At 40.9% G+C, this 13,555-nt stretch overlaps 2 protein-coding genes across 4 annotated transcripts in view; both read left to right on the plus strand.

Moving 5' to 3' along the window:
* Window positions 1-965: 965 nt before the first annotated feature.
* LOC115192212 (leucine-rich repeat-containing protein 19) lies at window positions 966-10,645 on the plus strand. 3 transcript variants are annotated; one of them, XM_029750455.1, is made up of 5 exons: window positions 966-1,125; window positions 1,584-1,639; window positions 7,225-7,349; window positions 9,132-9,633; window positions 9,762-10,645. In XM_029750455.1, the coding sequence occupies exons 3-5, from the start codon at window positions 7,239-7,241 to the stop codon at window positions 10,169-10,171; spliced, it is 1,023 nt and encodes a 340-aa protein (XP_029606315.1). In that variant the 5' UTR covers window positions 966-1,125; window positions 1,584-1,639; window positions 7,225-7,238; the 3' UTR covers window positions 10,172-10,645. The 3 variants fall into 3 exon arrangements, with proteins under 3 accessions (XP_029606315.1, XP_029606314.1, XP_029606316.1); XM_029750454.1 differs by lacking the exon at window positions 1,584-1,639 and having other exon boundaries at window positions 967-1,125; XM_029750456.1 differs by lacking the exon at window positions 1,584-1,639 and having other exon boundaries at window positions 967-1,101.
* Window positions 10,646-10,867: 222 nt separating this feature from the next.
* Window positions 10,868-13,555, plus strand: part of LOC115192213 (AP-1 complex subunit mu-1) — a 33,267-nt gene continuing 30,579 nt past the window's right edge. The window contains exon 1 of the mRNA XM_029750458.1: window positions 10,868-11,075. Coding sequence (XP_029606318.1) covers window positions 11,034-11,075 — 42 coding nt within the window. The 5' untranslated portion in view covers window positions 10,868-11,033. The remainder of the gene's footprint in view (window positions 11,076-13,555) is intronic.

Genomic DNA, 13,555 nt, shown 5'->3' on the forward strand with positions numbered 1-13,555 from the left:
ACATTGTAGTGCAGCAGGAGAGAGCGGTTTCATCACGGTAGCACATTCAGAGATCGATATATAGCCATTAATCTAAAATAATGAATAGATTTTAAAGAAAAAAAACACTTGCTGTTTGTCATAGACAGACAAGATTATTATTAGATGAAAGGCGAGTTCCTAATGATTTCAGGAAGCCAAGCTAGAGCTCTGTGAGACGTCCACAGCGACGGAGGCAGACATTTTGATCAAGAGAGACCTTTAGAAAATATGCACATTTTCTCTAACACTAAACATACAAATATGAATTTAACAGTTATAAGGAAGGTGAAATCTTATAGTTAGTGGTTTTATATTTTGATTATGCTATATTTAGAAGCATGTAAGCATTTCAAGCCTTATCCATACAGTTTTGTTGAATGGGAAATACAACATATAAAATATTTTTCATATTTGTACTGTGCACTTGAGCTTGTGTCCTCAAAAGGGACTACACCTCAGGAATTTATAACTTTTTTAGCAGAAAGTTTAGATTTGAACCTTTCTTGGAGTATGCTGAATTACTAGTTATTTTTTATGGGCCTCTCGTGATAAATCATTTATTTTGGGGTTACATAGATCACATTTTTGATGACATTTAGTTACATTTAATAACTGGTTTTAAATGTACAGTATTGTCTGTGCTATATCATATCCTGACTGTGGATAGACCGTGTTTTGATAAGTAGGCCTCTGTAATGTGTAAATATGAATTTGTATTGATGTGTAAATAACATGGGTTCTCAGCTGTGAACTCAGATAACTGGAAAGTGTTATCTGTAGTACAGACTGCTATTGTGTGTCAACAAAAGCACATGCAGGACAAAGCATGTAATTTCAAAGCAACCACCTTCTTTCTTTACTGCATGGCAATATTGACAGGCCAGGTCTAGTGAAAGTAGGAGGCGAGCGCACCTATGTAGTTACAAAGTTACTCATTAACTTGTCCTTCACAACAGGATTGAGGCGAACGCACCCCTTTCAGCCTCCATTTTATAGCAAAGGTGAAAACAAACGTTCAGTGACAATGCTGCTTCAATGTGAGCTATAAGGAAGAGGGTAATATGCGGACCTGAGTTTCAGGTACATATAGACCAGGCTGACCAGGTAGGACACTTCTAATGAGTGGACTTTCTCAACACTTTTACCTTTTGGGCTGTGTTACCTTGTTTACATTTGTCAACACTGAGATCATATGACTTCCCTGGTTCACCTGTTGATATTTTAGTGCATACACTAATTACAGTATCTTGGTATATATTACTATGACAACGTACTAGTATAATAACCAAATGGAAAGATCCTTTTGAACAATCTCAACTAGTATACTGTATATCACTAATTATATTTTGATGGATATGGCGATATATAATAAAATGGAAGTAGATTAATGAGAGAGAAATAAATACATAGATGTATGGGTCCATTTCTGAGTAAGATATCATATTGCAAGCCAATGCTGCTCTACCAGTCAGTCATGCCCACACAAAATAAGGCTAAACCTTTGACAGCAGCTGACTTTTCAGCCAGGGTGTTGATAATAATGTAAACCATTGTTCATTCAGGCAGGATGTTGTGGTGAGGTCCAGTTACATTACAAAGGAGAAGTAGAGCGCTAAAGGTAAGAGGCAGTGTTGTAGTACTCGATCCCGGCCTCGAGACTACATATTGAGCGTCTCGGTCTTGACTCGGCCTCGGACAGTGAGGATTCGTAATTTCTTCCCGAGACCAGCGGAGTAAAAAAAACTCCTAATTATCATCTTCCATTCAGTCAGCGCATAAAACCGCTTCGCCAGGCCAAATATGAAACATTAATATCTTAACAACCTTTATATCTATTATAAACATGTTTGCGCAGTGCCAAACATATTCGCCTTCAGTGTGTGACAGGTTCGTGATTCTGAAAGGACAGCAACCGTAATACCAGCGCACTCATGTTAGAAGAGTGCACTTCTCGTAAAACACAAAGGACCAGTGGTGTAGTGGAGGGTATACTCTCATTTTTTCAGTTCTTAAAACATACTGACGCGTTTCAAAGTAGTGTAGTGGAGGTATACGACTTTTAGTACAATAGAGAAATCATGCACAAAGTACCCTACACAATCGCAAGGAACGTGAGATGTATTCATATGCGCCACACACATAGCCTAGTTTCAGCGGAATATCATGTGCAGGCAACATGAGTAAAAAAAAAACACCTATCAACTGGTTTTTAGCATGGAGCAGCTCACAGAAGACTGACATCGGTAGCCGGTAGGGTAGGAAAGACGTTTCCACGTATGATATCTACCAGCAAATACAAACAAAGGCAACAATGGGTTTGCAAACCAGGTATTGAAAAAGTTTAGTCCGAAGTGTTGGTTAGTTGGCTATTTGTGATTTGCAATTGTCATTATGTGCTGTTCGCATCAGGGGCATAGACATGGATGGGCCTGGGTGGACAGAGGCCCACCCACTGGGGAGCCAGGCCCTTACAGGCCCACCCAATCAATTTAACGTGGTTGAAGCATTGTTGTGAACTTAGACCATCAAATGTGTATTTTTTTCAATATAAAAAAAAATGGGGGGAAAAAACTGAAAAATCCATAGAAAAACTCACACAAAAAACAGGAAAACAGGATTTTTCAGACAGGGTTTTTCATGGGGAACTTTTTAGCTAAATTAGAGTATACCCACTTCTTCAGGCACCACTACACCGCTGCATAGGGCCAATGGAAAGACAGCAGTCACACACAGCATGATGGTAAAGGACAAGCAGTCTATAAACTCTGACATAATAAGCCAGTAGGTCCCAATCATAAGTAAACAAAAACCATTTAGTATTTCCCATTCGAAATGTACAACTATTACTTCCCATTGCAAAAAACATTTCATGTTTAGCACACAAAGTAATCACTGACCTAAAGTTTAAAGTGGAACTGACAGCGTTTTAACAGATATGAAACAGACAATCATAATATCAGTAAAAAAATATCAAATTCCCAGTTTATGCTTCAAAACCAACTCTATAAGAGGTTTTAAAAATAGTTTTTTTTTTTTACTCAACGTTCCATGACGTACACTAAGGCATTGTTGGCAGAAAAGATGCATGAGATTCAATGCATGATTATTATAAGTCACTAATACATTTCTTGGTAGTCAAAAATATATTGCCTTTAGGTTGTAAATCACAGCTGGGCCGGTACATTGTTTGCTGCCTCCATTCGGGATGCTCTGTTTTAGTTTCAATGACTGAATATTCTGGAGGGGAAAAGGACAAAATGTAACTAACGCTGGGAATGTCAATACAATCAAAACAGCAAGGGCAATGATCACAAGTCAGTCATAATGTGGCTAATAGGCTAGCGTATCTATTTATGTAGCAAGCTAAAAACACGGAGCCTAACGTTAGCTAGATAGCTAGCTAGCTGCTAGGAGGATGTCATGTCATGCCATTGGAGGAGTGGGTGAGTGACTGACTTTTTCCCCTCATATTGTTTTTCAGTGGCTATACACAAGGATGCTACAATTCCCCCATCATTTATCAGAGCTGTTTTGACAGCCAACTAGCTGAAAACGTATGAGGGTTTATCTAATGTTTCTTCATTAGATTTGAGCAAATCTTGCACTGGCTAGCATTAGTTGTTGATCTTGTTGATGTGCATAACTGAGGGAGAGAGAGCTTACCTGTTCATGGTTGTTTGATCAATACATATTTGCAGAAATCCATTCAGGTGTATTTTGTGGCTTTTGGCGAATGCGTTCTAATGATCTAAAGTCATGCCTATAAACACACAGTCCAGTTGAAAGTGAATGATGGCAGGCCCGTGTGGCAAATGGCTTGTTTGTATGAAGGTCCACTGTAGCTCCGATTGGCTATAGCGCACCGGTCTGTGTAGACTCCGATCCTGGACAAGACAGATGTTTTTATTCCGTTTTATTTACTGCAGTGTCTATTAATTGTCCAAATGCACAGCCACTTTCCCACTCTATACATAATTCCCAAACATACTAAGAATTTATGAAAATGACCATACTGTATCTAAGTAGTCGCTTGTCAGAAAATGTTTTAATTCTTCCTTGGTGTGTGTATGAACAGATTTGAATAAGATGTCATGTTGATAAAATGCTGTCAGTTCCACTTTAAATGCAACAATGTTTCACACACGAGTTACTTTCAAAGAGATGGCTAACAACAGCAAGAGAGCTGCCACAAAAAAAACACAGTTCCACTCACCAGATGATCATTTGAAACTTAACTTCTTGATGAAAGTTATTCTTGAAAGGGAGAAGCTAACAAATTAGCAACAACATCCTCTTTGATAACACCTGCCGCAGCCACTGCAAACTAGCGGACAACATAAGCTAGCTAGCTAGACCGTGGGAAAAGTACTGCTAGCTATTGCACAGTTACCTGTTGACTTTCAAGAAGGCAGACGTTTCCATAAGTTTTAGTAAAAACGGTCCCACTCATTAAGTCAAAATGTGATTGGTTGTTTCCACTGGCACTCCAAAAATGTTCCCTAATACAGTTGAATAGCAGATGCCTTTATCTAGGTTTTGATGGCCTAGCAAATGGCTGACTTAGCTAGCTAGATTTATCTCCCCAGAGACCAGCAAAGAAAAATCCTGATTGGATCTTGTTTTTCTCTTCAGTGTTAGCCCTTTCCTTTCCAACAAAAACTGAAGCAATTCAATTAGAACGTCATTGAAAATAGTAATATAGTTATCATTATAGTTATATTATTATAATCATTATTTTATAAATCCTTAGCCCTTCTCTGAAGGAGTAGAAGGCCCATTGTTCCCCACTGTGTTTGGGTTAGCAATCATTTGTAGAGTGGCTCTATTTTCCCTCAGCATGCATTTTTTTTCACTATTTTGAATGTCTAAAGAATCCATATGTTGGTCTGAAATATGAACACAGAAAAACTGGACATTTTGAACTCTTATTATGGTGGTGATTTGACAAAATTACAATCATGGTCTTGAATTGGACTTTCATTTTTCTGGCCTTGGTCTTGACTCGGTCTCAGACCCCTTGTCCCCCTCTGGTCTTGGTCTTGAATCAGTGTCGCTTTAGGTGATCTTGAACACAACACTGGTAAGAGTATTAGTCCGTCAAATGTATTACTCTGCTATCTGACTAACCTCTAAAGCGAAATATATCAGTATCATGGTGTTTTTGTTTGCAGTACTTGCTTGGCTCTATTGATGACATTGCAGAGTGTGTAGGCCTTTATGCAAATGTTAGAAACGATTGTACCCATTGACACTTTCTTTGTTTAGGACAAACAGTAGAATTAACATAGTTGCAGTCGTAGATGTGAAACTCATTCAAAGTAAAGAATAACTATTTTTAAGAATACCACCCTAGCCTGCCTAGCAGGCTCCCTGTACCCATTGCATGCCTAAAACATCTTCCTCATAAACAACTTTGCCAGCTGTTTTTCCAATCACTGTGTGATCAAACCATGTCCTTCATTCTTGACAAACAATGGCATAGCTTAGTTCCCATGCAAAACGCAAAACAAATAACACAAATATATATCTGGCACCATGAATGAGGACTGAGGAGGTGGAGGAAGGTGGAAGGATGACTTGCTCAGCTGCACCACAGAGTAGCCATACCAGGTGATCAGATGGCTTTGTGTGTGACTTCTATACCCAGAGAGGAGAGGGAGGAGAAGGACAGTACCTAGGCAACCCATTACAGAACAGCAAGAGCTGCAGGGATGGGAGGGATGGGAGTGTGTGAGGGAGAGGGAGGTGTGTTTTTTTACCCCTTTTTTCTCCCCAATGTTCGTGGTATCCAATTGGTAGTACTTACAGTCTTGTCTCATCGCTGCAACTCCCGTACGGACTCGGGAGAGGCGAATGTCGAGAGCCATGTGTCCTCCGAAACACAACCCAACCTAGCCGCACTGCTTCTTGACACAATGCACATCCAATCCGGAAGCCAGCCGCACCAATGTGTCAGAGGAAACACCATACACCTGGTGACCTGGTCAGCGTGCACTGCGCCCGGCCCAGTGCGCAATGAGACAAGGATATCCCTGCCGGCCAAACCCTCCCTAACCCGGATGACGCTGGGCCAATTGTGCGTCGCCCCATGGACCTCCCGGTCGCGGCCGGCTGCGACAGAGCCTGGGCTCGAACCCAGAATCTCTGGTGGGACAGCTAGCACTGCGATGCAGTGCGCCACCCAGGAGGCCCTCAAAGCCTACTCTTAAACATACAGTGCACACTCATGCAGTCACAAACGCTAATGCAGATGCAGACACAGACAAGCATGCACACACGCTAGATGTACGCACGCAAACATACACACACCCTACTATTACACACACAGCCCCTTGTGGGCTCCTAGGCTTTCCATAGCTCCCAGGCCTGGAGTGTTGTTTTTGTGCCTTGGCTGTGTGAGGACAGGAAGAGATAAAGAGAGCCCCACTCGGGTGTTTACAGCCAGCAATGCTGAGCTGAATAGCAGGAGAAGGAGAGGGGAAGAGGCCTAATGGCAGACCGACCAGCCAGCCTGGCCCCTCTGTGAAAAATCACCATGGTGCCAAGAGGACTCTGAAAACAGAAAAGGAAGGGTGAAAAAAGAGAGAGAAATATACAAGTGGTTCTAAGAACTACATAAGAGCACTCTGCAGAACAAAAGCTATTGCTATTGTGTGTGAAAAGCTCTTCATTCTATAACTAAACACTTTAAATCAACTTTTTAGTGCATAGAAAGTATGTACACACATCTTCATAGAAAATGTACAACACTAAACTGGTGGGAACACTAAACTGGTGGGAACACTAAACTGGTGGGAACACTAAACTGGTGGGAACACTAAACTGGTTTGGACGGACTGTTGTCTTTGTGAGAACATGCCAATAGACATCTTCAGAGTGCAATAAGTCATTTATGACAGCATGAATCAACATCGCATGCAAACAAATGTACATTTAACATATTCACTTACAGAAGAGCACAGAGGTCACTGGTTGCAGCTTTGATTGAACATGTCAAAAACGGTTTATGTTTTTCAACCCAATTCTGGTGTTTTTTAGGGCCAGTAGTTTTTCCTGGTCAGGTATATTTCAGTTAGGTCATAGGCCCTATGTACCCTATAAGTCAGGTTATAATGGCTACACAAATGCAGTCCAATTCTAGTTATGACTTACTTTTCAGTCTGATTAATATGTATTGTGTTTCTCCATTTGTCATTTCTACAGGAAGTAGGGGAACCATGGGGTCCTGGGGCCCCGGTCTGTGTGTGGTTTTGTGTTTCTGGGGAACAGTTAGTTGGAACACACTTCACGGTCACATTGTTGGCCCGTGTACTGTCAATACTGGCACGGTAAGAAAGACACGCACAGCTTTGTCCTTCTCCCCATGTTCTTCCCTTTGTTCAGTTCTAAGCAGTCACACGAGGATGACACGATGGAGAATTTCCTGTTTGTGCTACACTTTTCCTGTTGTTGATCATACAGTAAACTAGTGTTACCTCTGGGAGTCAAGTCTACTTCGTTATAGGATATCAACATTAGAATTATATGTCAAGATTGTGCTTCTTTCAGCAAATCTATTTGTTTTTCACAAATTGATTCGTTAAATGTTAGAGGGTTTTCTTTTATCTTTCTGTTTTAAAGTGATTACATTCAATATTTAGTTATTAGCACTAGACAGTTGCAAAGACTCCTGGGTCATTTGACAAAATGAGGGCCTTTGATTTTTTGACTAGACATTGTGCACCAATATTGAATTTTAAAAGCCTGTTATATTAAATGAAGTGGCCTTTCATATAGACCACATGGACAATTCAATAAATCCGTTTTATTTTATGTGAATAAAGGCTTGCTAAAGTGCAAAAATACTGCATTTTGACATGTCCCTCCGTCAACCCCGTGTCCCCTCTAGGAAGATTTTAACCCCCTTAATCCTAACATTTCTCCACATTTCACTATCATTGTACAGCCTTAGTTATTTTGTTGTTTTGACAAAGTCATGTCTGAAGATGATTTACTTCATGTGATTAGTGATTCATTTACGTCTGTCCCTCATTTTATGGTCAACCTTGTTATGTGCACTGAACTCTTGTTTTAATATGGTGAAACTATTCCTTTTTAAATATTTATTTCTAAAGAAACATTAAACGGGTGTCCTGACTCTCTGAGGTCATTAAAGATCCCATGGCACTTATCGTAAGAGTAGGGCTGTTAACCCCGGTGTCCTGGGTAAATTCCCAATCTGACCCTCATACCATCACAGCCACCTAATCATCCCCAGTTTACAATTGGCTCATTCATCCCCCCTCCTCTCCCCTGAAACTATTCCCCAGGTCGTTGCTGTAAATGAGAATGTGTTCTCAGTCAACTTACCTGGTAAAATAACGGTAAAATAAAAATAAATAAATATAATAGCCAAATCATAGAGTACAAGCAGGTGAGCTGGTTGTACTCTTTTTGGCCATTTTCTGGTGTTTTGTGGTGGAAAACGGAGCGGATCAAGCATTACACGTCAACCCTGGTACCCATAGGTAGACAGGCTAGATATGTTTTTAAAAATTCAAATTGTACACCTTTTTTTTACTCTCTGTTGCACACAAGAAGCTTCCATTCCCCCTCTAACAAGGGGATTTATGGCTGATTTAAGAAGAAGTCGTCAACCCTGTTACGGTGAACCCTGTTTATTTGGCTCTTTTTTTATGTTATGTATTTGACCTTTATTTAACTAGGCAATTCAGTTAAGAACAAATTCTTATTTACGATGACATCCTACAAAGGCACTTAGTAGACACTTACTAGAGTCTTTTTTTAAATTTCACCTCTTGAGATGGGAAACTGGTTTTATGACATTGAACATGTGCTCTTTATGACAGAATGTTATAATTAGGTGAAATCAAACTTTTTTTTTACCAAGTTACACTTCTCAATAGGTACTGAATTGGTGGAATGACCTTCCTCATGAATTTTAACATCACCATTTTAATAATTCCCTTTCAATTCACCCATACAATGGTTTTAGGGAGAAAATCCTAATGTTGATTTATTCTTTTCAAAACTCTTCTTGATTTTTACAAAATGGCAACCACAAAATTGGAAGGGTTGGCTTGACAAATCTTGTCCATCTCTTCCACAAGGCATCATTTAACTGCAGTTGGAGGAAACTGGCCCATATTCCAACAGAGATATGGAACAATGCAACCACACTGGACCTCTCTCATAACCACCTGAACCTTACTAACCCTCAACACCTCAGACAACTACAGAGGTTGGATCAGCTGGTTAACCTAAATCTCTCAGGAAACTACCTCCCTCTGCTGGAGAAAGGCCACTTCTGCAGCCTGCCCTTCCTGCAGATACTAGACCTCAGTGGTTGCCAACTGACTTCCATGGAGGCTGGAGCTCTGCAGGGTTTACCAAGGTTAGGGAAGCTGTTTCTGGGGCACAACATACTGCAAGCCCACCTGTCTGTTTCTGCTCAAACTATATCCTTCCTGGATCTCCATGGGAACCAAGAGCTTGACCATGGCTCTGATGATTCGTCGACAGGAATCAGAAGACCATTCCATAGGAAACTGTTAACAGAGATCATTGAACATCCCAGCCCAACTCCAGCTAACTCAATGACTACAACTAATGGTATGGATCTCAGTGATATAACTTACTTCTGCTTCATTATATCAATTAATTTCTATGTACTTAGTATCAATTATCTGTTGTCACGCTTACTGATTTGAGCAGTAAAAGCTATTCCCCTCTCCCAACAGGCAGTGAGGATGGTGGTCAGAGCCGTTTCTCCAAAAGCTGGCAGTACCTGGTAGCAGTACTGGTGACGGCCATCTCCCTCTCTCTCCTCATCGCTGTCCTGGCCAAATGCCAGCTGGTCCGCCGCTACCTGGCCAGTTACCGTCACACCCGGCTGATCGAGGGGGACACAGCCAGCCAGTGTGACCCCAACAGCCTGGAGGTAGGCTTCTCCATGCACAACCATGGGGGACAGGCACGGAGCACCCACCCTGCTGCTGTCCCCCAGGGAGAGATGGACATGGAGGATGAGGAGGATGATGATGATGGCTTCATAGAGGATAACTACATACAAGCCAGCGAGAGGGAGAGGGCTAAGAGGGCACTGGAACTGCAGGAAGAGGATGATGACCTGGTATTTTCCATTGGCTAGAAGATGTGGAATGGGAGGGGAGAGAGAGATGGGAGAGAAAGACAGACATACATACAGAGAGAGACAGAAAGAGAGAGAGAGAGGTCACTGTAGCCAATTTGGATTAGGGCCAATGCCGATATTAAATATATGCATGTCTATCTCCATCATCTTGGGACGGAAAAAAACTGTCACAGATGAATACAAAACTGACAATAGCAATCTCTCTCAGAGCAGAGCCAACTCAATGTAGCTTTGCAATAGGGTACCTGTGGATGTGTGTCTTTCATTGGATTTCCAAGTAGGGTTGACTGTTTGTATGGACTTGAAATAGACATATGTTTGAAAATGATTATACAAAGTGGATCAAATAATCAATCAATTTGTTTTGATTTTGCTTTTTTGAGTTCTGGCATAATTTGTTTTTTGGGTGTGCTTGCATTCCACTTTGTTACATTTGTAGACCAAATAAACGTTTTTAACTTCAGTTGCACACTTCTGTAGAAAAAGCCATCAAATTATTTTGAAACACAGGTATGCATCGATCTATAATAAGGTATAACAATGTTTTATATAGTACAATAGACAAACACTCCTGGTAGTAGTTTAGAAGAAGAACAGAAGATAATCGATACCGTGGTATGTAAACCCATTCATTGATGTAGCGACTCGCGCACAGAATGACTGTCCACAGTGTGGGTTGGTTTTGCCTGCTCTGTTGGGTTGAAAGCTGCTCGACAGGTCTGACGACGAAATACTACCCGGAAAAAGAGCCGTGGCGTGGTTTAGACAACAGAGCGAGAGAGGACGTTCACTGAATATAATGTTGTAAGGGATATTGAACGTGAAACATCAGTATATTGTCCGGTATTAGTTTATCAGGATGTCGGCGTCTGCTATATTCATTCTGGATCTTAAAGGCAAGGTGAGTTGAGATTTGACAGTTTACGTGGCGGAGAAGTTTATAGTTAAGGCATCGAGATCAACAGCGCTGAGCACAGGCTGCACCTGCCAGTGTAGCGCAGTAATCCATGCATAAAACTATAAGCGCAGATAAGAATATGAAAGATAGCGGTAGGGCAGGCTATAGTAAAATTACACACTTGTTTATTATCTTTGATTACTTACAACTAAATGTCGTTTATTTCTGAATACTTAAATGTCATATTACATTCACAACATAGCCATTTAACTTCGTGATCGGCTCAATTTTCCGTTGAATTTTTATCAGCAGAGAAATAGCAATCTACTTCAGTACTCACTGAACCCTACACCTACATTAAGTAAAACGAATTTCTTGACAAGTTATTTCTCAATCACTTATACACATTCTCAGCAGTGTAGACAGTGGCATGTCCAGAACATTTTAAATGGGGTGGCACAGACCCAGTTTAGGGGGGCCATAACATTTTTAACCTTAATCAATGCTAGGTAGATTATTTCAATATAGTTATGATGGTTCAACGCCGGTGGAGGCTGGTGACATGAACAGGATACTCACAGTATAGGCGTGGACAGCACAGATGGTGAAACTTGTTTTTTAAAAATCGAGGGAGTAGCAGTGTGCAGGACAGGCTCATCATGGATGGATGGTGTTGGAGAAGAACTAAACTCTTCCATTCAGGGCAGGATAGGATTGTACTGATAAAGATGTGCAGTTTAGTTTAAACAGCCAGCACATAAGTGATAATGTTATCACTCCGTCCCCTATTTATTGCAGGATTGTGATTTGTGATTAATCAACATTGACACTCGTTCTTTACAGTCTAAACAACAATAGATAATTGAGTAATACAAGTAGGTTATTATTACGAAAGCATAATTTCAGGTGAACAACAAAAGTCAATCTATACCAGAGGTGGCCAACCTTGCTCCACTGACCCTTGCTCTTTACGGGGTGAGCAGACTTCTGTTCCAGCCAAGCAATAGCACACTTGATTATCAACTCATTACAGTAGGTTTGACAACTTGAATCAGGTGTGTTATTGCTGGGCTGAAACAGAACCCTGCACACCCAGCAGCAGGGTTGACCTGCTCCAGTTATAGAAGGTATATACATTGTGTGTGATGTTTTAACTGCATTTTTGTATACAACATTTGCTAACATACTGTATAATCCATTATATAGGTTATACCCTTAGTCTCAGTCTTGGGACCTTCATTGGGACCTCTCTCTTCATCTGCAAACAGGCTTTCACAGCTTTCCATATGAGTTCCCAGTTGTTTTGAACGTGGCATTAAGAGTTGGGATTATGGTTCATTGTTTAGCTAGCTAGCAACATGTCTAAACAAAAGACTCCACTCTGCAAGTAACCATTTCACTGTACCGTTTACACCTTCTGTATCCTGTGCATGTGACGAGTAAACGTGATATGGTGTGTGTTTACCAGAGACGGTAATGTGAAGAACAACATGTCCTGCACCAAAATCAGATTAGGATATAGGCCAAGGACTAGAAGTTTATTTTTACTACTACTTTTTGCTACCACTTTTACCACTTTTAGTCTTGAAAACCTTTGGTTGTTTACTACACTGAATCCTTAAGGAGATGGGTGTGAACAATGCCGAATGGGTGTAGACAAAGGAAAGGTCTCCAGTAGGTGTACCAAACCATTCACAGGCCATTTTCTCAACCGTGGGGTTACAAGTTTATCAAATTAACTTTCTCATTGTTCCTCAACTGCACAGTATGATATACAATTTTCTAGCTCGGAGTCTCTACTTTTATCCAATGTCAAATGTTGCTACATATGACCGAATCCAGGTGGTGGGTCACATATAGCTAAGTGCTTTCTCATTGGCTAAACTAGGCTCATAATAAAATAAAAATACAAATGAATATTTACAGATCCCATACAAGTTTGTAATTAAGGCACATAAAAGTTCACATGTTCAAGAAAGCATTTCTGAAAGAAAACACATAAATGTCCCTCAAACAGCCTTTACTGTTAAGTAGAAACTAGCGTCGGCTGCCCCCGTTGGGCTGGCATGTCACGTTTAACGTCTTATTAGGCAACTCTATGAACACAAGATAAGGTGCAATAATAGCCTAGTTTAATTGGCTCATTCATGGAGCGTTGTTTGCATACAAAGTCTGGGGGGTGGGGTGGGGTACCTGCACATTCAGACAGCAGACTATAGGCTAATCAAGCCAAACCTGACTTCCCTTATTCGTATGGTTGTGGTAATAATGTTGTGGAGAAGGAGAGCCTGAGGGTATTACTGGGATGGATCCCTGGATCCCTATCAGTGCTAAAGCCTTTTCTGCCCTCAGGCCTTCTCCCTGCTAAAACCAACCCAGACGGGCTGTACTGGAGGCTGAGGGTATCTATCTATCTATCTATCGATCGATCGATCGATCGATCGATCGATCGATCGATCGATCGAGACTAGAGTGTCAGGATA

The sequence above is a fragment of the Salmo trutta genome, chromosome 4 (genome assembly GCF_901001165.1).
Source record: "Salmo trutta chromosome 4, fSalTru1.1, whole genome shotgun sequence".
In the NCBI taxonomy this organism is placed as follows: Eukaryota; Metazoa; Chordata; class Actinopteri; order Salmoniformes; family Salmonidae; genus Salmo; species Salmo trutta.